This window comes from Elephas maximus, chromosome 3, assembly GCF_024166365.1.
Source record: "Elephas maximus indicus isolate mEleMax1 chromosome 3, mEleMax1 primary haplotype, whole genome shotgun sequence".
Lineage (NCBI taxonomy): Eukaryota > Metazoa > Chordata > Mammalia > Proboscidea > Elephantidae > Elephas > Elephas maximus.
This window is the reverse complement of record NC_064821.1, coordinates 111,371,069-111,397,567: the sequence shown is the minus strand read 5'-3', so window position 1 is coordinate 111,397,567 and position 26,499 is coordinate 111,371,069. Positions and strand designations below refer to the sequence as shown.

Here is a 26,499-nt window from a genome sequence, read left to right as displayed (position 1 = left end):
AGGTATCATCATCAGTACCATGACAGCAACCAGCATTTACTGAATGCTTACTATGATAAAGTATATCTTCTAATTATAACCAAATGAAATATACCATTTAATTCTCACAGAAACCCTATAAATCCTATTATTCTGTCCATTCTACAGATAAGGAAATTGAGGCTTAGGGTGGTTAAGAAATTTGCCCAAGTATAGGTAGCTAGTTTCATGGTTCAGTAAATGTTATTTAGATAAATGAGGCACAGAGCTTATGTAGTTTCCATAAACAAACAAACCCAAATACCTTTTCAATGTGAAAATGTCATGGAAGGAAAATAAAAACACATTTAACTCCATCCATTTAAAACTACTTATATCAGGTAAGATGAAAGCAGCTATTATTCCCGTTTGAGAAATGCAGAAATTGCCCTTTTTTTTTTTTTTAAACATACAAATAGACTGGTAACATTAGGAATAGAATTCAGTCTACAGTATTGGGGGCATAAATTTATTTTCCAAGTAGAAAATTTTAGATTTTAAGAATGAACCAACACAAGTTATACAAATTGAAAATCTCCAACACAGATACAAATATACCAGGGCATAGTGTTTGAAAGCACTATACATACTTGAAAACTATTATGGGATATTTCAAAAATAAAAAAAAGTATCTTCTAATCAAGGTGTTATTTCATATAAAACTCTTTGTAGAGAGAAGCAAATATTACAAGGAAGATGCCTTGAACTCTTTAAAACAGGGAAGAGTAAAAATAAACAAGCACCGATTACTCCTTATTAGAACATTTATTCTTATTCACAATTAATTTTTTTCTTAAATAGATTCACCTAGTTCTAAAAACCATCAATACTGTCTCTTACCATATTTGTATCTCTACTGCTAGCCTGTTTACAAAATGTTTATCTTTAGCCAAATGATCTTAAGATTTTATAATACTCTGTATTCTCCTTTAGTCAACTCTTTAAGTCAAATTAAAATGTAAACTACTTTTTCTTGGATTTAATTAAAGAGTTAAAATGAGATTATGGACGTTTGATTGACTATCAGAAAAACAGTTTTTGTTAAAAAAATGAATTACACTTTTTTGCCTCAAGTGTGAATCGTTTTCAAGAATCACCATTTATTTAATCCCTCCAAAATTTCCCAATTAAGTACACCCTACCTTTCTCTTTCAGAAAAAAAAATATGCAAGAATACTGTTATGATATTTCTACAAAAAAACTTTTGTCTCACTAAAAAAAATTTTTTTTTATCTGACCCATAAAAATAAAACAGCAAAAGTAATACATACCTATGATACCTCAACTGCAAAGTGCTTCCCACAAGTGATTGGATTGTATTGGTTGACCATCTGCAAGTCATTTTCGTTAAGTACCCATCAGTTTCACATGATATATTGATATTGACATCTATTTAAAACACATGAAAATATTAATAGAAAGCAAAAACACCAAAAATATTTGCATGAAAAAAATTTCCTTACATCTTAAATGAAACTCCAATATAGAGTCCATAATGCAAATGTAACTTGAGGACCAAAATGAACAAAATCTCAGTATTCTTACCAATCACATATAGCTCAGCATAGCGATGGTGGCACTCATGCTCATTGCAGCAGTACACTGCATTATAGGTGAACTTTCCTCGAGGTTTGGTTGCATTCAAATTGGGAAGAGTAACTTTGCTAACACGGTCACTCATAACATTATACTGGCTTTGAGGAATTTTCTCAGCCAAATTCATCCACCAAACAATCTTTTTGGAAGACACAATCTTGTTTTCATTTTTATAGATGCAGTGAAAAGAAACATTAGACCCCACACTTGTCAGAATTTTAGGTGGAAAGTATATGACATCTGCAATAAGGGAAGAAAGGCAGAATATTCAGAGAAAGATAGAAAACAATATTTAAGCAATTTATACCATGCAAAAAAGATTCACAATGTGTTCCAGGATTACATTGCCAAAAAATAAGTGTGCTAAGAGATTAGATAGCTCTGTAATTACTCATTCATATGTATTTAGCGTCTCTAGTACCCCCATCCTCAAGTGAATTGAGCCTCCATGAAGGTCTTCAATATCTCCTACACAAATAGGTTTTAATGAGTAATTGTCACTCACGCTGGCGGTACAGTGGTTAAGCACTTGGCGCTACTGACAACGAAACGTCAGTGTTTGAACCCACCTATCAGCTCCGCAGGAGAAGAGCCCTGGCGATCTGCTCCAGTAATGATCACGGCCTAGGAAACCCTACAAGCCAGTTCTACTCTGTCCTACAGGGTCGCTGTGAGTTGGAATCCACTTGATGGCACACAACAACAACAGCTGATAGGTAGAAAATTACCTAAAATATAATACAGTCTAATTCCACAGTGACATATTCCATCAGGCCCTGATTTAAGAATCAGTGAATCCTAGGTCCGATTCTTGAAACAAATCCCTATAAATGAAAAAGGTCTGTACTTTGGTTGCCGTTGCCTTGTTTGGGTATGTGAAAACTTCAAATATGCGGGTAAATTAAAGAAATATGATAGAAATAAGAAATTTTTTAAAAAATGAATGATAAATACAAAAAGCAGGAGAAACTCTTAAGAACTGGTCTGTAATATCATTTTGAGTTATTTAATGCCAGTATCCTGTGATTGACTACAAGGGGAATCAGTATTTTTCTAAAACATGATTTTTAAATTATACTATTCCATACTATTTACTCAGTCACCTATTGCTGGAAATTTGGTTTGCCTATGTTTTCTAATAAGGAACTAAAAAAAAAAGCAAATGATTATTTACACAAGAAAAAAGTTTTCCTACCACAGTACATGACAAAGATATCAGCATATTTCATCACTGTACAATTTAAACTATTTTATGCTGATAGAATATGAATTACCTGTTTTGACACGTTTCTTCTGGATTATTTCTAAAAAAGGACTACTTCATTGTTTTATTATTTTAGTTTATTCTATTATAAAATAAAACTCTTTTCTATAATAGTATGCTAAACTCCAATGTCTATAATTCATTCAAGAAATTTGCATTTTATATTTCTAAAGTCAAACAAACAGGAAAAACCTTTGTAGCCTGATATTACTGGACAAATACCAGTCCATTACATTTATGGCTACGGCTGAGATAATCCTAGTACAGAGTGCCACTCCAGCCTCACCGGTACGTTACTTACTGCAGACGAGTACCTAGTACAAACTTGAAAGACTGTTGGCCTATCTGCAATACACTCCATACCTCATTACTGAACTGCTTCAAAAATTCTCAGAATAATTCTTTAAAAAAAAGACAAATGAGCTTTCAGGAATTAAGTTGACACTTTCAATTTTAAAGCTTAAAAACTCAAAGCATTTTCACTTCAAAATTGAATGCATGTAGTAAGGCTTAGCTGAGAAATAAAAGCTATGGTATTTAGCATGATGAATGCTAAAATACTAGCTTAAAAATAAGAAAAACAAGTTAATAAAAACCTGACAATTTTTAAAATTTACATTGAACAAATTCTGAAATTGATTATATGAAGTAAATGGTGAATATTTAATTCAAAAAATAAGATAAATATATATATTATTCTCATAGAAGATGCTACATAATATTTAATCAGTAAAATAAGAAAATGATGCCTTTCTTCTCATGACCAAGTAACAATGCAATGCAATTAGAACCTACTTTAACAGATTTTATTAAGAGGACATTCTGACAAACATTAGTGAATTATTCAAAAGAATATAAATTGTGAATCAAGGCATCCTAGTTATTTTAAAATATGTTTATTTATTACAGCTCCAGAAAGTGAACTTTTTTTAATTCTTTGGGACAGACATACCATTTTTTGTGAAGAGCAAAATATTTTCTCTAATATTATAAGAACTGCCAAGTATGCAATCGAAAAATTGTCTACCAAGTTTCTCTTCTTTTTTGAGAACGAAAAATACAGATAATAAAAGTATTACAAGAATTCAGCTCTTCTAAATTTGTTTTTAGTATGAAACATACCTGTGATATTCTTGAACTTCATCAATTCTGGCAAAAGTCCTAAATTTTCCTCTAAAAATCTAAGACTTCCTAATGGCTATAGAGAAAGAACCTAGTCAAATAATTTTAAAAGAAACCATAAGAATTCCTTGATTAGTAATAGTCAGTGCTTCATTAACTGTGCATTGGTAGGCACGGCTTTAATGTATCAGTGAATAAAAAGTAGTAGTTATAAATGCATTGATATTGGCATTCTGATGGCTATGGCTGCAATACATCAGGCAACCTCAGCTCAAAAAATAAAACTCAATAGCTCAAAGTGTTTGGAAACAGTGAACCAGGTGTGCTAATTAATTCTACATAAATTAATACCTCAGTCTTACAGAATGATTCTGTTTGGTGTATGACATTATAGCACCTATTGGTGAACAACGGGGGCAGAATCTAATATTAAATATCCAGACTTAAAGAAGAGGGATTCAATGTCCTTTACACAGGAATAAGAAGTTCCCAAGTTTGGGTAAACATACCTTGCTGTTCCACACCATTTAGGGGTCAACCTCAAGTGTGGCAAGTGCTGCGAAGCGTGGAAATTGCTGCAAAGGTAATTCAACAAACTACAACTAAACATCTAAACAACACTAAAAACTCATTTACCAGGCATCAACAAGGAAATGAGGAGTTCCATAAAAATACTCCACAGAATTCAAGCTTACTGCTTACTTGCTTTGAGTATCACAATTTTTAGTACTACCAGAAATCTTGCATAATTAATAGGTTATGCACTTAAATGCCCTATTAGTGGTTAAAAACACGGACTTTGGAATCAGACTGCCAGCTCTATTACTTCCTACTTACGTGAACTTTTGCAAGGTACTTAACCTTTCTATATCTCAATTTGCTTTTCTATAAAATAGGAATAATAGTACTCATCTGAAAGGGCTGTTGAAAAAACAGAATACCTCAATAGATGTAAATCACTTAGAACACTGCCTGAAACACGGGAAGCACTCTATAGATGTCTATTATTAATAATTATTATTTTTATTTTATAAGGAATTTTTTAACCTAATTATACATTTTCTTTGTGATTCACAGTCATCATTATAAGAGCTGATACTTTAATAGTAAAATGTCTGTAGGAACTACTGAGGTGTGTAGGAGCTTTTGCCGCTATTCTTGGTGTCCCTAGTTGGCTTTCTGCTTGAAGACTTTCTGTCCTTCCTGTTGTAATCAACTGTTACTACTCTGTGGCATCGAAGCTATCCAACGTTGTTAAATTAGTAAACTTTACATTCAATGCTAAATCAACAAGTTCTGCCTTTGTGGCAGTTAATTTGCTGCATAGATATATTTTTCACTGATTTTTGGATTTTTCTGTCTGGGATGTCTAAAGTCACTGGAGGGATGCCTCAGTGGTGAATTAATAAAAAGCTAGCTGTTAATGGTAATATCGTTGAATATTGTACAAGCAAATAAGTTGGCAAAAGTTCTTTTCTACCGAACACATATTTACTATCTTCGTGCAAACAGAACGCTAAATATCTGCATATGGAAGGACATGTATAGATGTGTTTCATAATATCTATTAGTAAATTTGATTATATTGTGTATGAAAGCACAAAAATATGAAACAACATATTAAGAAACTAAGAAAATTTAATCCTACAGATATTAAAAACATGAATTAGGAAAGCAATAGAAGTTGTATATAAATGGTTTTGTATAAAGTAAAACAGAACTAGAAATATGTCCATCCAAAAGTCTAAAAACCTAAGTTAGTCCACAACACAATCCTAGATGAAATGTAACACAAGCCACTATTATGTGACACTGGCTTCATAGTTCTCAATTCAATTCAACTGAATACATAATACTGCTAATAATCATTATTCTAGAAAGATCTTGATGTGTAACTCTTAAATCCTGGCAAACTCTGAAAACTAAATTTGATTTTTTTATAAAGCCTCCTTTTCTTTGGAAAGAGTCCATTTTCAGACCTAATTAAGACCAAAAAACCCACAAAGGATGAAGCCAGTTTTTTGTGGAAGACAAACAATTCTTCAAAAGGTGAAACAAAGGAGGCAAGCTACAGACCACTAAGTGGGGCTAGGTGCTGTGACTTCTACTTCTACCACCCCCACCCCACCTCACCCCATTTCACTACATAAAACCTCCCCATGGGACATTCTTTAAAATTTGATGTTGTTAATTGATTCCCAACTACCTACTGCTTTGTTAGTCATTAATATCTATTAATCAATGATATATAAAGACAGATTTAGTCTTTCTTAGTAAAAGAAACATTCCAAAAGCTGAACTGTCAGCATCATATTATACACATTGTAGATACTCAATAATTATCTGTGGAATTGAAATGAGAAATTAATGTCTTCTAAATCTGTTCACACTAGGCCCCTCACTCTCCCAGTCAGAATTAATTGCTCCTGTTGCTTAGCACTTTGTTCAGCTCTTTTCACAATCTTACTTGTGCTAAGCAATTAGTTATGTATCGTGTCAACCTGTTACCCTCATTAGACTTTGAGATGTTGAATACTGAGACTGTGGATTCACAAGCCATGATAAGAGCTATGAAGGACCAGGAACTGTGGTAAGTACTTAATACGTATTATATCATTTTATCTATTAAAAAAAAAAATCCTCATTTTACAGACAAGGAAATCGTGGCATAGAAAGGTTAAGAAACTTTTCAAGTAAGTGGTGGCACCAACACTTCTATAAATTTCTATCAGACTTCTAAGTCACAGTGCTCTTAAACTACTAATGCTAATTGCTTTGGAGCTAAGCAATGCTTTAAAAAAAATGATAAACTTAATTAAACATGTTGAAATGAATTTGCTTAGTGTTCTATTATTTCATAGTACTTGTTGTCTTCATATATATCATAATCTATCTGAATGAGTTTGGTCAAGAATAATTTTGTCCATTAAAAAAAAAAAGAAGAAGAATTTTGTCTATTCGACAACCAAAGAACCATTAGGTATCTTCCTATCATCACAACTAGCATGTGGCAAACCTAGAATTACCCTAAGGCTCCTAAGTATCCATTTTAAACATTGTACCTCAGCTTAAGGAAGAAGATATGAATAAGCAGCAGTTAGTCTGATTTTTAAAATAACTTTAAAAAGATGAAAAATTAAAATTTCTCAAAAGGAAGCACCTGGAGTGAGGATTATTTTATTATATAAAACATAATATTGAAACAAAATTTTATTATTTGAAATTGATGCCAAATAAATATATTTATTGCATTTATATAAATTAAGGTAATAACTTGTTAACTTATACTAAGTTTTTTATCTTTTTAATAAGAAAAAATAATTAAACAAGATACTACTACTGAAACACATAAACCTAAGAGCCCTGACAGATTCATTTTTAGCAAGTTTTCATTAACAAATTAACTTGTTCAAAATTTAAATAAAAGTTTATATCATTTCCCTCCTTTTAGTTCAGTGCCACAAAACTTAAGACACTCATAATATGCCAAAGGTAAATTCAGGAAATATATGTCCCTCTCAATAAAAAAAAAAAATTTTTTTTTCTCAATAAAAGCTACTACATTACAAAACATAAAACCTACCTTGTGTGGTAAAGATATGTGGAGTGCTCCAGTCACTCCAGATTCCTGGGCCATCCAGTCTCCTGCCCCGCACCTGTGCCTCATATGAAGACCCAGGAAGTACACTGTCTACTAGCAGGGACGTAGCTAAGACCATCTCAGCAACCTGATACATGTTAAATGATAAATGTTATTTTAAAACATCAGAACATCAAGTCAATGGGTCCTGTTATAGACTGCATCCCAGAAAAAAAAACAAATTGTGTCCCCCAAAAATATGTGTTAAAAATCCTAACCCCTATACTTGCAGATGTAATCCCATTTGGGAATAGTGTTTTCTTTGTTATGTTAATGAGACTATATCAGTGTAGGGTAAGTTTTAAGACGATCACCTTCAAGATATAAAAAAAGCAGATTAGGCACAGAGAGGCAAACATAGATGAGGGAATACAGGTGCCAGCCCACATGAAGATCACCAATGAACCGAGGAACAGAAGTTAAAAGGAGACAAGGACCTAGAGCCAATAGACAGAGAAAGCCTTCTCCTAAAGCCAACACCCTGAATTCAGACTTCTAGCCTCCTAAACTGTGAGAAAGTAAGTTTTGTTTGTTAAAGTCACCCACACGTGGTATGGTATTTCTGTTACCTAGCAGCACTAGATAACTAAGAGAGGAACCTTTATCAAAATTGACCATAAGCAAGTCTCAGCAAATCTGAAGGCATTAAAATCTTACAGAGTAGTTATCTGGCCATAGCGGAATTAAATAGAAATCAATAACCAAATAACAAATGTTCGCGAAGTCATCATTTAAATAGTCCATGGGCCCATGTAACAAAATCACAATGACAATTAGCAAATATTTTTAACTGAATAATAATGAATACATGACCTTTCAATATCTGAGGGATGCAGCTAAAGTCAGTGGAAAGGTTCGAGCATCTGTTGCCATCTATAAAACACACAGTAGAAAATAATGTGCAAGGGTGAACAGAGATAGAACTGTATATGTTTCTAGAGGAAAGCACGGATAACTTCAAGAACCTGAGCCCAGTGATAAGCTAGAGTACAGGAATCAAAATACCATTTACAAAGTATGGGTTCTCTAGAGAAGCAAAATCACTGAAGCATATATGTATGTGTGTATGTGTGTGTGTCTGTGTGTCTGTGTGTGTACAGAGAGAGATTTATCTCAAGGAAATGATTCACAAAGTTGTAGAGGCTGACAAGTCCCAAGTCTGTGGGTCAGGCATCAGGTAGCTGTAGCTGTAGGAGCTGAAGAACTCAAGACCCACAGGTCAGACGGTAGGGTGCTGGCTCATAGGCTGTGGAGGACAAAAAATTCCAAGATCAGCAGCCAATATGCCAGGCTGTTGGCTTGCATCTCAAGAACTGGACATCAGATGATAACAAGCCAGATGCAGGATCCAGTGTGAGCAAAAGCCAGCAAACTTTGCCAGAACACCCATATGTATTGGATGCAGGCTACATCCCTGAGGAAACTTCCCTTATAACTGATTATAAGATCACATCACAGAGGTGATTACATCATTATGTAACTGCCAAACCACTGAAAATCATGGCCCAGCCAAGTTGGCACACAATCTTAACCATTATAGTGCATCCCTTGTCAATTTGGCACCTGTATGTATCTCATTAAACCATACACAATTTCTAAGTAAAGACAATTACAAAATCATACTTGCCCCAACATGATACAACTAATACACATAAAACTGAAAATGCACTAGCCCCATTCATTTCTTATATTTTATAAGTGATGGGATAAGGGAAGAAAACAAAAAAAAAATTACTATATACATATATACATGCACATATACACAAATAGTAACAATTACAGTCCTCATTTCTGCAACTGGTCACGTGGTGGTAACAGGTATTTAAAACTACCTTCTTCCACCACAATTCCATATTCCCTTTATCCTCAATAAATCACCACAGCTGGTTATGGTTCTTTGCCTGGTGAAGTGACCCAAACCTTCATTCCTGAAGGGTCTGGGCCATTAGCCAACATGCTGGAATAGGATTGCTGTACTTTTCCGTTGACTTTAATCACAGGGCATGGTAGTACTAAGAGATGAATCTTGGCTATGGGAGAAATAGCACCATATATTGGATGCTGGCTTAGAGCATATACAGCCTCCTGGAGAACATTGCCCTAACCCTGCAAGGTATTGCCACTTAGCTGGCACCATATGTATGTTTTTAGAAGGCCATTCCATAATTCTATCAAGCTAGTTGGTTCAGGGTGCAGGGGAACATGGTAAGACCAGTGAATTCCATGAGCATGAGCCCACTGCCACACTTCATTTGATGTGAAGTGAGTCCCTTGATTTAAGGCAATGCTGTGTGGGATACAATGACAGTGGATAAGACTTTCTGTAAGTCCATGGATGGTAGTATGGGCAGAAGCGTTTCATGCAAGGAAGGCAAATCTGTACCCAGAGTAAGTGTGTATCCCAATAAGAACAAAATGTTGTCCTTTCTATGGTGGAAGCAGTCTATATAATCAAACTGCCACCAGGTTGCTGGCTGATCAGCTAAAGGAATGGTACCATATTAGGGACTGTGTTAGTCTCTGCTGCAGTTTGAGCACTCAGCAGTGGCTGTAGCTAAGTCAGCCTTGGTGAGCATTCACATGAGACGCAAACCCCCATCCCTGCCACCATGGCCACTTTGTTCATGAATGCAGTTGTGGGGAAAGAGAATTTCCACAGAATGCATCATTGTATCCACTTGATTGTTAAAATCCTCCTCTGTTGAGTTCATTCCTTGGTGAGCATTCACATGAGACGCAAATATCTTTACTTCTTTGGCCCGTTCAGAGAGGACTATCCACATACCTCTTCCCCATATCTTCTTGTCACCAATTTTCCAATTATGTTCCTTCCAAGTCCCTGGCCATCCAACCAAGCCATTGGCACCAGCCCATATAATCGTATATCTGGCCATTTCCCCTTCTAAGCAAAGTAAACAACCAGGTACACTCCTAGAAGCTCTGCCCACTGGGAGGATATCCCTTCACAACTCTCCTTCAGGGAGGTCTCAGCAAGGGGTTGTAGTGTTGCTACTGTCCAGTTTAGAGAGGTGCCTGCATATTGTGCAGAACCATGTGTAAACCAGGCGTGAGTTTTCTCTTCCTCAGTCAACTGATCACAGGGAACACCCCATGAGGCCATAAATGAAGGCTAGGAGAGGGCAGGTCATATGACAGGAATGGAGACCATGGGCACTTGTGCCACTTTCTCATGCAACTTGTGCTTTATGGTCCTACCCAAGGCCAATCGCATATGTACCACTTCCATTTAATGATGGAGTGCTGCTGTGCCTATCTAACTTCACGGCTGTGTGGGTCAGACAACACTCAGCTCATGATGAGTGGCTCAGGTCGCATGGTGGCTTGGTGACCCATGGTTAAGCATTCAATCTTTACTAAAGCCTAGTAACAAGCCATCAGCTGTTTTTCAAAATGAGAGTAGTTATCTGCAGAGGATGGCAGGGCTTTGCTCCAAAATCCAAAGTGTCAGCATTATAATTCACCCATAGGGACCTGCTAAAGACTCCACATAGTATCTCTATTTGCCACTGACACTTTAAGCACCGTTGGATCAGCCAAGTCACATGGCCGAAGTGGCAGAGTGGATTGCATGGCACCCTGAACTTGTTGCAGAGCCCTCTCTTGGTCTGGGCCCCACTCAAAACTAGCAGCTTTTTGAGTTACTTGATAGGCTGAATTAACACACCCAAATGAGGGATGTGTTAAGTCCAAAATCCAAAGAGGCCCACCAGGCATTGTGCCCCCTTTTAAGTTGTGGGAGGGACCAGATGCAATAACTTAACCCTCACTTTAGAAGGAATATATTGACATGCCCCACAGCACTGGGCACCTAGAAATTTCACTGAGGCGGAAGGTGCCTACATTTTTATCAGATTAATTTTCCACCCTCTAGCACACGAATGTTTTATAAGTAAGTCCAGAGTCATTGACACTTCTTCCTTACTAGGACCAATCAGCATAATGTCCTCAATGAAATGGGCCAGTGTGACATCTTGGGGAAAGGAAAGGTGATTAAGGTCCCTGTAGACTAAGTTATGACATAGAACTGGAGTGTCGCTATACCTCTGAGGTAGACAGTGAAGGTGTATTGCTGGCCTTACCAGCTGAAGGCTGGTATGGAGAAAAAGCCATTAGCCAGATCAAGAGCTGCATGCCAGGTACCCGGAGATATATTAACGTGCTCAAGCAATAAAACCACATCTGGGAACAGCAGCTACAATTGTAGTCACCATCTGGTTAAATTTTCAATAATCCACTGTTATTCTCCAAGATCTGTCTGTGTTTTGCAGAGGCCAAATAGGCGAGTTGAATGGGGATGTGATGGGAATCAAGACCATTGCATCCTTCAAGTCTTTGATGGTGGCAGTAATCTCTGCAATCCCTCCAGGAATATGGTATTGTTTTTGCTTTACTATTTCCCTATGTTTCCTATGAGTGGTTTAAAGTCAGGAAAGGTGTGAGTCAGGGTTGTATCCTTTCACCATACCTATTTAATCTGTATGCTGAGCAAATAATCCAAAAAGCTGGACTATATGAAGAAGAAAACGGCATCAGGATTGGAGGAAGGCTCATTAACAACCTGTGTTATGCAGATGAGACAACCTTGCTTGCGGAAAGTGAAGAGGACTTGAAGCACTTACTCATGAAGATCAAAGACCACGGCCTTCAGTAGGGATTACACCTCAACATAAAAAAAAAAACAAAAATCCTCACAACTGGACCAAGAAGCAACATCACGATAAACAAAGATTGAAGTTGTCAAGGGTTTCATTTTACTTGGATCCTTAATCAACACCCATGGAAGCAGCAGTCAAGAAATCAAAAGACGCATTGCATTGGGAAAATGTGCTGCAAAGGACCTCTTTAAAGTGCTGAAAAGCAAAGATGTCACCTTGAGGACTAAGGTGCCCCTGACCCAAGCCATAGTATTTTCAATTGCATCATATGCATGTGAAAGCTAGACAATGAATAAGGATGACCGAAGAATTGATGCCTTTGAATTGTGGTGTTGGCAAAGAATTTTGAATATACCATGTACTGCCGAAAGAACGAATGAATCTGTCTTGGAAGAAGTACAACCAGAATGCTGTTTAGAAGCGAGGATGGCAAGACTGTGTCTTGGGGGGCTGATGAATCCAAGATCAGCAGGTCAGATCATGGGCTGCAGAGGCTGTGAATCCAAGATTGGTAGGTAAAACGGCAGGCTGCTGGCTTACAGGCTGTGGAAGCCAGCGTATTCTAAGGTCAGCAGGAAATATGGCAGACCACGGGCTTAAGTCCCAAGAACTGGACAGCAGATAATGATGAGGCAGATGCATGATCCAGAGCAAAAAAAAGCCAGTGAGTTTTGCCAGAACATCTGTATGTATTGGATGCAGGCCACACCCTCAAGGAAACCTCCCTTACAACTGATTATCAGATCATATCATGGATGTAATTACATCATCATGTAACTGCCAAACCACTGAGAATCAGGGCCCAGCCAAGTAGACACACAACCTTAACCATCACAAGCCCAAACCCTGCATAAAACAATCACTAGCAAATAATTAATTAGCAAATAAATGTAGTTTTCCAACAAAGTCCTCCAATGCTATTAAACTCTCTCTTAGACTGCCAAGGTTCAGACTAAAAACGCTCAAAAAGATTAGGAATGCATGAAACAATATCAGATCACCCATATTTAAAAGGCTATTATCTCCATTTTACAGATGAGGAAACAAGTCCAGGAAAGCCTTAACTCTGCTTTTTCCACATACGACTCCTGCTCTTCGTGTAAGGAAAGTCTTCAAAAAATTAAAACCAGTTATGTTAAGTTGACTCCGACTCATGGCGACCCCATGTGTTAGAGGAGAACTGTGCTCCATAAGGTTTGCAATGACTGATTTTTCAGAAGTAGATCACCAGGCTTTTCTTCTGTGGTGCTTCTCAGTGGTCTCAAACTTCTACACTTTCAGTCAGCAGCCAAGTGTATTAACCATTTTCACCACCCAGGGACTCCCAGATCTAGAAACACAGGTGTCCAAGAAGTACACACTTTCCTGAAAACAATAACTATAATAAATACAGCTTTTTTCAAACTTGAAAAAATTATTATGTAAAAGAGCAACATGACCCACACCACAATCAGCAGTATTATTTATCAGGATTGAGAAAGATGAATGAAATCTATGAGTTACAAGTGATGGAGAATATCCTGAGTACTGCTAAAAAGAGGCTTATCCATGGTGATAAATCATACTGGAATATCAACACAGGACAATTCTCACTCCTAAATCTCCCAAAATGTTTCTAATTAAACCCTATTGGTTTTTGATCCATGTTTTATCTCAGATCTTCAAAGAAATTTTTAGCAGCCCTAGGTGGACGGTGTAGCTTCTAAGAAAACTACAAGGTACAGATAATATATTTAGCCATAAACATATAATTATGGCTAAAAATGTACTGTTTGTGAATTTTGTATTTTGTGGACTTAAGCTCTTAATAGAAAGTAAAAGTTTATCTCTTAGAGTAAAAAATTATCCAAAGCTCAACAATTTCATCTGAAATATTGATTATGAATCACCCTCAAACAGTGTCAGGGCATACGTCAATCTGTTATTTTTATGTTATAAATATGTCAAGGAAAAAGCAGCCCAGTAGTCAAAAATCAATGTTTATGATTTTTTGCACATGCTCTTAAAACTTAAGCTCCAAAGGAAAGGTGGTCTGTATATATCCATATTTGTTCCTATTTTCCCCTGAATTATATAACAGTTGGTTTCACAAAGTAGAGTGCCAAAGTCCTTGCATGGACCACAAGGCCCTTCATGATTTCCTCCTTCTCCTCCTCCTTGCCCTCCTCCTCCTGTCTCTGACTTCATTCACTACCACTCTCCCTCACTCACTCCCCTCAGCCACACTGGCTTCCTGTTGTTCCTCAAGCTTAGGACCTCTCCACTGCTGTTCTCTCTGCTGAGAATCCTCTACCACAGATAGATATCTATATCGCCATCTCCTTCAAATCCTTTCTCAAATGTTACCCTCTCAATTTAGCCTACCCCAACCTCTATTTAATATTACAGCCCACCATCCCCCACCAGCACTCCCAAACTCCTCTTATCTTGTTTTAGAATCCCAATGTACTTTGATGTATCCCAAGCAAGTAGAACAGGTCACTGCATCTAGTAGGTGCTCAATAAATACTTAATGAATGAATGAAAAAAGGATTTGACACACTTAACAATAAAATGCATACACTGCATTAAACAAATATATTGAGTAATAAAAAATAGGATGAATTAAAATCAGAAACCAGAGAAGGTCTGAAAGTGAATAAAATGTTAATTATGAATTCAGATTTCTGTAACAGGACTTTCTGTAGCCATGTAGTCATATATATATATACACGCGTGTGTGTGTGTGTGTGTGTGTGTGTGTGTGTGTAGGTAGACAGATAGTAGACAGGTAGACGAATAGAAAGATAGATCTAATATACATAAATTTTGGAAGAGAACCTTTTTCTAACACTAAATTCTGGGAGGAACTTATGCTTTTCAATATACAAAAATACATGAATCCATATGTCTTAGTTATCTAGTGCTGCTATAACAGAAACACCACAAGTGAATGACTTTAACAAACAAATTTATTTTCTCATATGTAGCTTGGCATCAATCTTCTCTCATCTCTGCTTGCTTGCTTGTCTTAATCTGTTCTTTTTATATTTTGTAAACGGTTGACTCAAAACATACCCTACACTAATCTTGTATCATTAACATAACAAAGAAAACCCATTCCCAAATGGGATTATAACCACAGGAATACGGGTTAGGATTTACAACACACATTTTGGGGGGACACAGTTCAATCTATAACACCATATATAAAAGATATTGAGTATTGTGAAATGATTTTTCTAAAGGTACTTCATAGAAGATGCAGGAATGGTGTTCATATGGTCATCTCCTATTCTGATCTTCAATTAGAGCCAGTGGTATATTGTATTTGAATAATAATGAATTACAACTCCTTCTGCTCATGTGAGTTTGGTATGCAGAAGGCAATTTCTGTGGGACTCAAAGGGATCTCACTTGTACTTTAGATGCTTCTCAACATTTCAGTTTATTTACTAAAATATACTTACTTCTTTTACCTTGGTTGTAGAATTTTCTGAATATTTCACTTGATATTTAAGTTGAAATGGCACTGATGTTGTGCTGGACCAAGAAATATTTAAATTACCATTGTCTGTGATTTCCATATGCAAACCTAATGGTGGATCAGGCTTCACTTAAGGAAAAAAAAAGGATGTTTTTAAGTCAAACAACTTTCATGATAAATGAAGTCACAATTAATTTTCAGCATAGTCTCTCCTTTCAACTCAGTAAAAGGTGACTTTATTCTAGGTCTAATTATAAAGCCTAAATCAACCAATAATATCATATCTTCTCCCACTTGTGCCTTATCATAGCAATCCATGCATCTTCATTTGCTTACCCCAAACGGTAAAAACTATAAATCAGTAAATGAGATTATGTGAATTCCTATGGTTAAAAAAAAAAACTGCTTAAATTTATATAATGCAGTGTTTCCGAAACTTATTTGAAGCCCGCTCTTCTTCCTGCTCTACTTGTTTTAGTAACAAGAAAAAAAATTTTTTTGCAGACCACTTTTTGAGAAATGCATACGACTATCCAAAATCCAACAGATTTATTCCTTTTGAACTATAACAATTCAGACCTACTCGAATAACCCACAGCATGAACATCTCCCATGCAATAAACAGCATTCGTGGGCTCTGGCTTGTCACCAGAAACGGGGATGAAGTTTCTTGGCCTAATAGAGAGTTAACTTCAGAAATGATTTCTGAGTTCAAATATGTGTGTGTTCATGTATTTATATGTATTTGTGTGTGTAAGTATGTATCTATATATATATACCTACCCATTGCTGTGGAGTCGATTCCGACTCATAGCTACCCTATAGGGCAGAGCAGAACTGCCCCATAGGGTTTCCAAGGATCAGCTGGTGAATTCAAACTGCCAACCTTTTGGTTAACAGCCAAGCTCTTATATATATATATGGAGCCCCATTAGGGTTCCATATATATATAATAGCTATGTACTTATACACACAGATACTATATATGTATAAAACTATATACATATATAGTTTTAAACATACAAGAAGGCCTTTAAAATATTTGTAGAAAAAATTAACAATTTACAAAAGATGATTCATTAAATAAATTATGGGTTCATCCCTCTGATGAAATCTATATAGCCATTAAAAATTATACTGCAGAACAGTGAAAATGTTTAATATTGTAAAGTTTAAAAAAGTTTATCAAACAACTTCTATACTAGGATTCCTGGGTTTTTTTAATTAACAAATAAAAAGGATATGTATAAACATGTATTAAAATAGAAAGAATGCCAAAATGTTCATAGGCATTAGTGACAAATGATAGGAAAGAGAAGACACATTTTATTCTTTGTATTTTTCCATATTTGCAAGGGTTTTACAATTAATAGGAATTTTTTTTTATAATCATTACATTCAAACATTTACTAATTTTTTTATTTTCAAGAAATAAAATGGAATATAAATATCTTTCACATTCTATATTTTCAGGAATTAAGACATAGTTGCCCCTTCTCCTTGAGTCAAAATTAATGAGGTTCTATTTTATGTGATATATTACAAATATTAATTACTTTAAAGCACAGACAGCTAAAGTCTGGAAACAATAGGTACAATCACTGTATTCCCATGACCAGAAACAAAACAAAGACACCAAACAAAGTAAAATAATAAAATTATAATCTATTATACATTTATCTGCATACAAACATGCCTTAATATTAGAAATCTACAAATAAATATTTCCTCGGACCCTCTATGCGCCCAGTCCTAGATATACCCCATCTAATAGTGCTTCTTTTCAGAGTACTATTCCTCAGAAGAGTTGGCAGTACTCACACTCTCCACCTTGCATCTCATTCCATACTCAGCCTACTCTGATCAGGTCTTGCTCCTCCTTAGCCCACAGAAATTGCTCTTATCAAGGTCACTACGCCTTTGCCAAATCCAGTGTCAGCCATCTGATTCATTTTTCTCCACCCCTCAGTAGCATTCCACACAGCTGCATATGCCGTCCTTCTTGAGATACTTTTCTCACTTGGGTTCCAGGACACCACACTCCTTTTACTCCTTCTTTCTCATTCTTCATCCCTCAGTCTTCCTCTTCCTGAACTCTAAGCAGGTGATCTCAATCCCATAAATGTTTATATGCTCACAACTCCCAAATATGTATCTCTCCTGAACTCTAGACTCATAAATACAACTACCTACTCAATATCTCTTGGGTTTCTAAAAGGCATCTCAAACTCTGTGTATTACCTTAATGTGAATTAGTGTATCCAAAAATTTAACATACTGGGAAACCCTAGTGGCTTAGTGGTTAAGAGCTACAGCTGCTAACCAAAAGGTTGGCAGTTCAAATCCACCAGGTGTTCCTTAGAAACTCTATGGGGCAGTCCTATAGGGTTACTATGAGTTGGAATCAACTCGATGGCAACTGGTTTGGTTGTTTTTTTGTTTTGTTTTTTTCTTTATACATAACCAAACTAATATATTAACTATTTTAACATTTCTCTATATTATCCATATTTGTAATTATATATTCAAGTTGATCAAAATAAATTTTGGGAATCTTTGCACTAGGAAAAGAGTATTGGGATATTATCTATGTCTTTCTTATAATCAGGTTTATACAATAAATTACTTACTTGTTTATCGTCTTATTGTTTTTCTCTGCCCACTCTTGTTTGTCCCTGCTCTATAAGACAGGAACTTTGTCTCATTCACCTGATTCCTTAACTCCTAGAAGAACACCTGATATACATGAGTCTCTCAGAAATATTTATTGAAGGAATAAGTCCAGTTTAAAAAAAATTAAAAAGGTTCTGGTTCTTTTCAGATATATTTATCTAGATGTAAAAAATGATTACCAAACAATACAGTTATATTGATTAGACAGATCCAGGGTTTAAAGAAATCAAATTGTTTTCAAAAAAGAGTTTAAGTTACTGTTGCAAAGATATGGATGCTACTGTTCAATTGCTCTGGAAGCTGGTCATAGTACTCCCTAGAACTAAAGTTACCATCACACAGCATTGGCCAAAGTAAGTAAGCTATTGTAAATTTTTGTAAGCAATTTTAACCTGTTTGTATGGCTGATGTTTATATCTATTATCTTTTAATGTAACACTTACCGATATTTATAGGCTGAACTGACATTAGAGGTGACTGAAAAGTCACTCCACCAGATGTGATATCCAAAAACATAAGAAAAGTATAGTTGAGTTTGGATATTGGCACAGGCACGTGACATTCACAACATTCATGAACACTGCAGTTGCACTGAACAATCTTAAAACTGTCTTTCTGGGGGAGTAGAGATAAATCTTCTAATACTTCAGACCTATAGTAAGAAAATATGAGCAAAAAGTTAACATAGATGGGTAACTACTGTATAAGTTTAAAAAGAAGGACACTAGAACCAAATTAAGATAAAAAAAATTTTTTTTTTTTTTTTTTACTCTGAACTCTCAGCTTAAGGAACATAAATGTGGGAAAAAAAAAGACATATTACATACAGAGAAACAAATATAAGGATGACAGGAAGTTATTTGTCAGAAATAATATAAGCAAGAAGACAGTGAACCAACAGTGAAGTGTGGAAAGGAAAAAAAAATTCCATACTTAGCAAAAATATCTTTCAAAATTAAGGTGAAATAAAGATTTTTTCAGACATGCAAAAACTGAAAGAATTAATCACCATTAGACCCACACAATAAAAAAGTAAAGGAAGTCCCTCAAGATAAAGGAAAATGGTAGCAGGTAGAAATCTAGTTCTACAGAAAGAAGTGAAGGGCACCAAAAATGGTAACTAGAAGAGTAAATATTTATTGGCTGTTTGAGGCAAAAAAAAAAAATAGCCATATACTGTGGGGTTTATAACATGTATAAAGAAGTAAAATGCATGAAAACAACAGCACGAAGATCAGGAGGAAAGAAATATAAGTTTAGAGTTGTAATATTCTTACACAATATGTAAAGTAGTATAATATCACTTAGAGGTATACTGTGATAAGTTAAAGACATATACAATGAATCCTAAAGCAAACACTAAAATAATCAAACAAGAAGTTATAGCTAATAAATTAACAAAGAAGATTAAATGAAATCATAAAAACAGTCAATCCAAAAGAAGACAGAAAGAGAGAAAAGGGAAGAAATGGGACAATGAGAAAAGAAAGACAGTAGATTTAAATCTAAAAGGAAGAAAAAAAAAATTTTTTTTCATACTAATAGTCCCACTAAATACAAATGGTCTAGACATCCCATTTAAAAGATAAATTATATCATATTCAATAAAAAATAAGATCCAATTATACCTTGCCTATAAAAAAATCTGTTTTAACTATAAAGACACAAATAAATTTGTTAAATGGATTAAAAAAAAAAAAAAAGATAACCAATATGACATTAGTCAAAGAAAACTGGAGTGCCTATATTAGTATCAGATAAAGTAGATTTCAGAGCAAAGAATATTACCAAAGATAAAGAAAGTCATTTCATAATGATAAAGGGATCAAATCATCAAGAGGACGTAACAACTCAAAACAATTATGCACCTAATAAGTGAGTTTCAAAATTCGTAAAACAAAGATCAACAGAATTGCAAGGAGAAATAGACTAATCCACAATTACAGCTGGAGATTTCCGTATCTTTTGATAATTGATAGAACAAGTAGAAGAAAATCAGTAATCATAAAGAAGATATATGGGATGTTGTTGATGTAATACAGGGAATTTATAACACTAAGTCCACCACTCATCTGTCAGTTTGTACTATTGTGGTGTTCTGTGTGTTGCTGTGATGCTGGAAGCTATGCCACCAATATTTCAAATGCCAGCAGGGTTACCCATGGTGGGACAGGTTTCAGCGGAGCTTCCAGACTAAGACAGACTGGGAAGAAGGACCTGGCAATCCGCTTCTAAAAAAAGTGGCCAGTGAAAACTTTATGAATAACAGTGAAACACTGTCTGATATAGTGCCAAAAGATGAGTGCCTCAGGTTGGATGGTGCTCAAAATACACTGGAAGAACTGCCTCCTCAAAGTAGAGTTGACCTTAATCATGTGGATAAAGTCAAGCTTCTGAGCCTTCATTTGCCGATGTGGCACAACTCAAAATAAGAAGAAACAGCAGCAAGCATCCATTAATAATTGGAACTTGGAATGTACAAAGTATGAACTAGGAAAATTGAAACCATCAAAAATGAAATGGAATGCATAAACAACAATATCCTAGGCATTAGTGAGCTGATATAGACCGGTATCGGCCATTCTGAATTGGACAGTCATATGGTCTGGACAGTCATATACCAGGAATGACAAGTTGAAGAGGAATGGCATTCCATTCATTGTCAAAAAAGAACATTTCAAGATCAATACTGAAGTATAGTGCTTTCAGTAATAGGATAATACCCATATGCCTGCAAGGAAGACCGGTTAATACTATTATTATTCAAATTTATGCACCGACCTCTAATGCCAAAGATGGAGAAACTGAAGACTTTTACCAGCTTCTTCAGTCTGAAATTGATCAAACATGCAATCAAGATGCATTGATAATTACTGGTGATTGGAATGCAATAGTTGGAAATAAAGAAGAAGGGTAAGTAGTTGGAAAATATGGCCTTGGTGATAGAAATGATGCCTGAAGTCGCATGACAGAATTTTGCAAGACCAACAACTGTTCACTGGAAATACCTTTTTCAACAACATAAATGGTGCCTATACATGGAAACCTCATCTGATAAAATTCACAGGAATCAAATCAACTACATCTGTGGAAAGAGATGGTGGAGAAGCTCAATTTCATCAGTCAGAACAAGGCCAGGGGCCGGCTGCAGAACAGACTGTCAATTGCTCATATGCAAATTCAAGTTGAAGCTGAAGAAAATTAGAACAAGTCCACAAGAACTGAAATACGAACTTGAGTATATCCCACCCAAATTTAGAGACCACCTCAAGAATACCTTCAATACACTGAACGCCAATGACCAAAGACCAGACCAGTTGTAAGGTGATATCAAGGAAATTATACATGATGGAAGCAAAAGGTCATTAAAATGACAGGAAAGAAGCAATTAGTCAACAGGACTAATAGCCTACAGGAACCACAGCCTCCTCTAGCTTGAGACAAGAACCACATGATGCCCAGCTACCACTATCAACCACTCTGACAGGGATACAATAGAAGGTCCCAGTGAGAATGGGAGAAAAATGTAGAACAAAACTCAAATTCATAAAAAAGACCAGAGGAACCCACAAGACTATTGCCCTAAGGCATCCTTTTAAACTGGAACTGAAGCCACTCCCCAGGTCACCTTTCAGCTAAGTAACAGACTGGCCTATAAGATAAACAATAACAGGTGTGAGGAATGTGTTCCTTAGAACATACAACTGTACGAGATAAAACAGGTAAGATTTCCCCAAAACAAAGGTGAGAAGGCAAAGAGGCGCAGGAAAACTGGAGTAATAGAAACAGGGAAGGCAGAGTGAAAATGGGGAGAGTGCTGACACAATGTGTGAATAGCAACCAATGTCATGCATGGAACAATTTGTGTATGAATTGTTGAATAGGAAACTAATTTGCTGTGTAAACTTTCACCTAAAACACAATTAAATATTCAAAAAAAAGAAAAGATCAAAATGGATGACAGAAGAGACTCTACAGTTTGCTACTGAATGTAGTGTAGCTAAAGTGAATGGAAGAAATGATGAAGTAAAAGAGCTGAATGGGAAATTTCAAAGGGCAGTTCGAGAAGATAGAGTATTATAATGAAATATGCAAAGACCAGAAGTTAGAAAACCAAAAGGGAAGAACATGCTTGGGCTTTCTCAAGCCGAAGTAACTGAAGAAAAATTCAACCCTTGAGTTGCAATATTGAAGGATTCTATGGGCAAAATACTGAATGTTGTGGGAACACAGAGTCACTGTACCAAAATAAATTGGTCGATGTTCAACCATTTCAGGAGGTAGCATATGATCAAAAACTTGTAGTATTAAAGGAAGAAGTCCAAGCTCCACTGAAGGCATTGGCAAAAACAAAGCTCCAGTAATTGACAGAATACCAATTGCAATGTTTCAACAAACAGGTAAAATGCTGGAAGCACTCGCTCATCTGTGCCAAGAAATCTGGAAGATAGCTACTGGGCCCACCTACTGGCAGAGATCCATACCTGTGCCCATTCCAAAGAAAGGCGATACAACAGAATACAGAAATTATCAAACAACATCATTAACACCAGGCAGAAGTAAAATTATGCTGACGATAATTCAAACACAGTAGCAGCAGTACATTGATAGGGAATTGCCAGATTCAAGCGGGATTCAGAAGAGGACATGGAATGAAGGATATCATCACTGATGTTAGATGGATCTTGGCTGAAAGCAGAGAATACCAGAAAGATGTTTACCTGTGTTCTATTTACTATGCAAAGGCATTCATTCAACTGTGTGGATCATAACAACATTGCAAAGAATGGGAATTCCAGAACACTTAACTGTGCCTGAGCAGAACCTGTACATAGACCAAGAGGCAGTCATTGGAACAGAACAAGGGGATACTGAGTGGTTTAAAATCAGGAAGATGTGTGTCAGGGTTGGATCCTTTCACCACAGTCATTCAATCTGTATGCTGAGCAAATAATCCCAGAAGCTGGACCATATGAAGAAGAATGTGGCATCAGAATTAGTCAGACTCATGAACAACCTGCAATATGCTCAATCTTGCTTGCTGAAAGCAAAGGGGACTTGAAGCACTTACTGATGAAGATCAAAGGCTATAGCTTTCAGTATGGGTTACACCTCAACATAAAGAAAACAAACATCCTCACAACTGGACCAACAAGCAACATCATGATAAATGGAGAAGAGAGTGAAGTTGTCAAGGGTTTTATTTTACTAGGATCCACAATCAACACCCATAGAAGAGGCAGCACTCAAGAAGGCAAATGATGTATTGCATTGGACAGATCTGCTGCAAAAGATCTCTTTAAAATATGAAAAAGCAAAGATGTCACTTTGAGGACTAAGGTGTGCCTGACCTAAGACATGGTATCTTCAATTGCCTCAAATGCATGTGAAAACTAGACAGTGAATAAGGAAGATGAAGGAAGATGGAGGAAGACTTGATGCATTTGAATTACTGTCTCGGCAAAGAATACTGAATATACCATGGAATTCCAGAAGCACGAACAAACCTGTCTTGGGGAGAAATACAGCCAGAATGTTCCTTAGAAGCAAGGATGGTGAGACTCCATCTCATGTGCTTTGGACACATTATCAGGAGGAAACTTCAGTGATGACTCCTAGACAGCATTTCAGGAAATAATAATTCTAATTCTATGTAAATTTTTCAAAAAAAAATTGAAGAGAAGAAAATATTTATCAACTTATTCTATAAAGGCAGCATTACCTTGATACCAAAAGCAGAAAAAACAAAATTATAAGGCAAGAAAACTATAAGACAATTTCTTTAATGAACACAGATGTGAAATTTAACAAAATTTAGGAAATCAAATTGTTTTAGTCATCCAATGCGTCTATAAGAAAAATACCACAAGTGATGGGTTTAACAAAGAGAAATTTATTTCCTCACAGTAAACTAGGCTAAAAGTCAAAATTCAGGGCATCAGCTCCAGGGTAAGGTCGGCCTTCTCATCAGTCTTCCCCTGGACTAGGAGCTTCTCCACACAGGGACCCAGGGTCCAAAGAACGCTCTCTGCTCCTGGCACTGCTTTCTTGGTGGTATGAGGTCCCCCTTCTCTGCTCCCTTCCCTTTCCTTTTTACCTCTTGAGAGACAAAAGGTGATGCAGGCCACACCCCAGTAAAATCCCCTTTAATGTTGGATCAGGGATATGACCTGGGTAAGGGTGTTACAATCCCACCCTAATCCTCTTTAACATAAAATTACAATCACAAAATGGAGGACAATCACACAATACCAGGAATCATGACCTAAACAAGTTGACACATAGTTTTGGGGGTCACAGTTCAAACCATGACACAAATCCAACAATATATAAAAAGGATAATAAATCATGACCAAGCGTGGTTACTCCCAAGATTTCAAGGTTGGTTTAACATTTAAAAATCCATCAATATAACTCACCATACTAACAAACTATAAAGAATATGATGATCTCAATAGCTGCAGAAAACCATTTCACAAAATCTAACACTCATTCCTGATAAAATCTCAGCAAACTAGGAATAGCAAGAAATTTCTTCAACTTAGTAAAGACATCTGTGAAAAATATACAGCTAAATCTTACTTAATTGTGAAAAACTAAGTGCTTTACCTCTAGCATGAGCAAAAAAAAAAAAGATAAGGATGTCACTTCATATCACTTTTATCCAACATTGTAAAGTAGGTTGCAGTCAGTGTGAAAAGGCAAGAAATAAAAAGGCATCCAGATTGGAAAAGAAGAAAACTATCTTTATTCACAGACAACATGATCATCTATGTAGAAAATCCAGTGGTATCTACAAGAGTCACGAGAACCAACTGGTGAGTTTAGTAAGGTTGAATGATATAACATTAATTTACAAAAATCAGTTGTATTTCTCTATATTAGCAATAGACAACAGAAATTGAAATTATTCAAAAATACCATTAACAATAACATCAAAATTAAAGCTATTTGACAAAAAAATAAAAGATACTTGGAACCTGTTACTGAAAACCATAAGACATTGCTGATAGATATTAAAGAAGACCTAAATAAAATCAGAGATGTACTGTGTTCACAGATCTGAAGACTCAATATCATTAATATAATTCTCTTAATTCATTGCTAGATTCCATGCAATCTCAATGAAAATACTAGCAGGCTATGTTGTAGAAACTGACAAAATCTAAAATTCATATGGAAAAGCAAAGGAACTAGAATAAGCAAATCAAAGTTGAAAATGAAGAACATATTTTGAGGAATAACACAACCTGACTTCAAGGTTTACTATAAAGCTGCAATAATAAAGCCAGTGAGGTACTGGTGTTAAGATAGAAAAATGTATTAATGGATCAGAACAAAGACAAGAAATAGACCAATACTTATAGGGCCAATTGATTTTTTTTACAAATGTGCAAAAAAAGCAATTCTGTAGCAAAAAGATTATCTTTTCAATAAATTGTGCTGAAATATTGGGTTATCTCCATGGAAAAAAATAAACTTCTACCTATACTTCACAATAGTATCAAAAATTAACTCAAAGGAATTATAGATATAAATGTAAAACTTAAAAGTATAAAACTTCTAGTATAAGAAAATCTTTTTTGACCTTACGTTAGGCAAAATAATGTCTTAAATATAACACCAGAAGCGTGATGCAGAAAATAACAAATTGATACACTGGAAATTATCAAAATTAAAAACTTCTGCTCTTCAAAAGGCACTACGAAGATAACAGAAAGACAAGTCACAGACTGAGAGAAAATATTGCCGATCACATATCTGATAAAGGACTAGCCCAGAACATAAAAAGAACTCTTAACACTCAATTAAAAAATTAAAAATCAGGCAAAAGATTTAAGCAGACACTTCCAATACAGAAGATATAAGAATGACAAATGAGTATAATAAAAGATGCTTAACATCATTAGTCATTTGAGAAATGCAAATTAAAATCACAATGAGATACCACTCTCTACAAATTCAAATGGCTAAAATTAAAAAGACATCTATACCAAAAGTTGGCTCAGATATAAACACAGCATAATAAAAAAAACATGAACCC

At 35.6% G+C, this 26,499-nt stretch overlaps 1 protein-coding gene across 1 annotated transcript in view; it reads right to left on the bottom strand.

Annotated features, from left to right (window-relative positions):
* Positions 1–26,499, bottom strand: part of LEPR (leptin receptor) — a 116,816-nt gene that overhangs the window by 28,231 nt on the left and 62,086 nt on the right. Inside the window, exons 5-9 of the mRNA XM_049879508.1 lie at positions 18,899–19,107; positions 15,766–15,911; positions 7,584–7,728; positions 1,564–1,854; positions 1,290–1,407 (exon numbers count right to left, since the gene is read on the bottom strand). Coding sequence (XP_049735465.1) covers positions 1,290–1,407; positions 1,564–1,854; positions 7,584–7,728; positions 15,766–15,911; positions 18,899–19,107 — 909 coding nt within the window. The remainder of the gene's footprint in view (positions 1–1,289; positions 1,408–1,563; positions 1,855–7,583; positions 7,729–15,765; positions 15,912–18,898; positions 19,108–26,499) is intronic.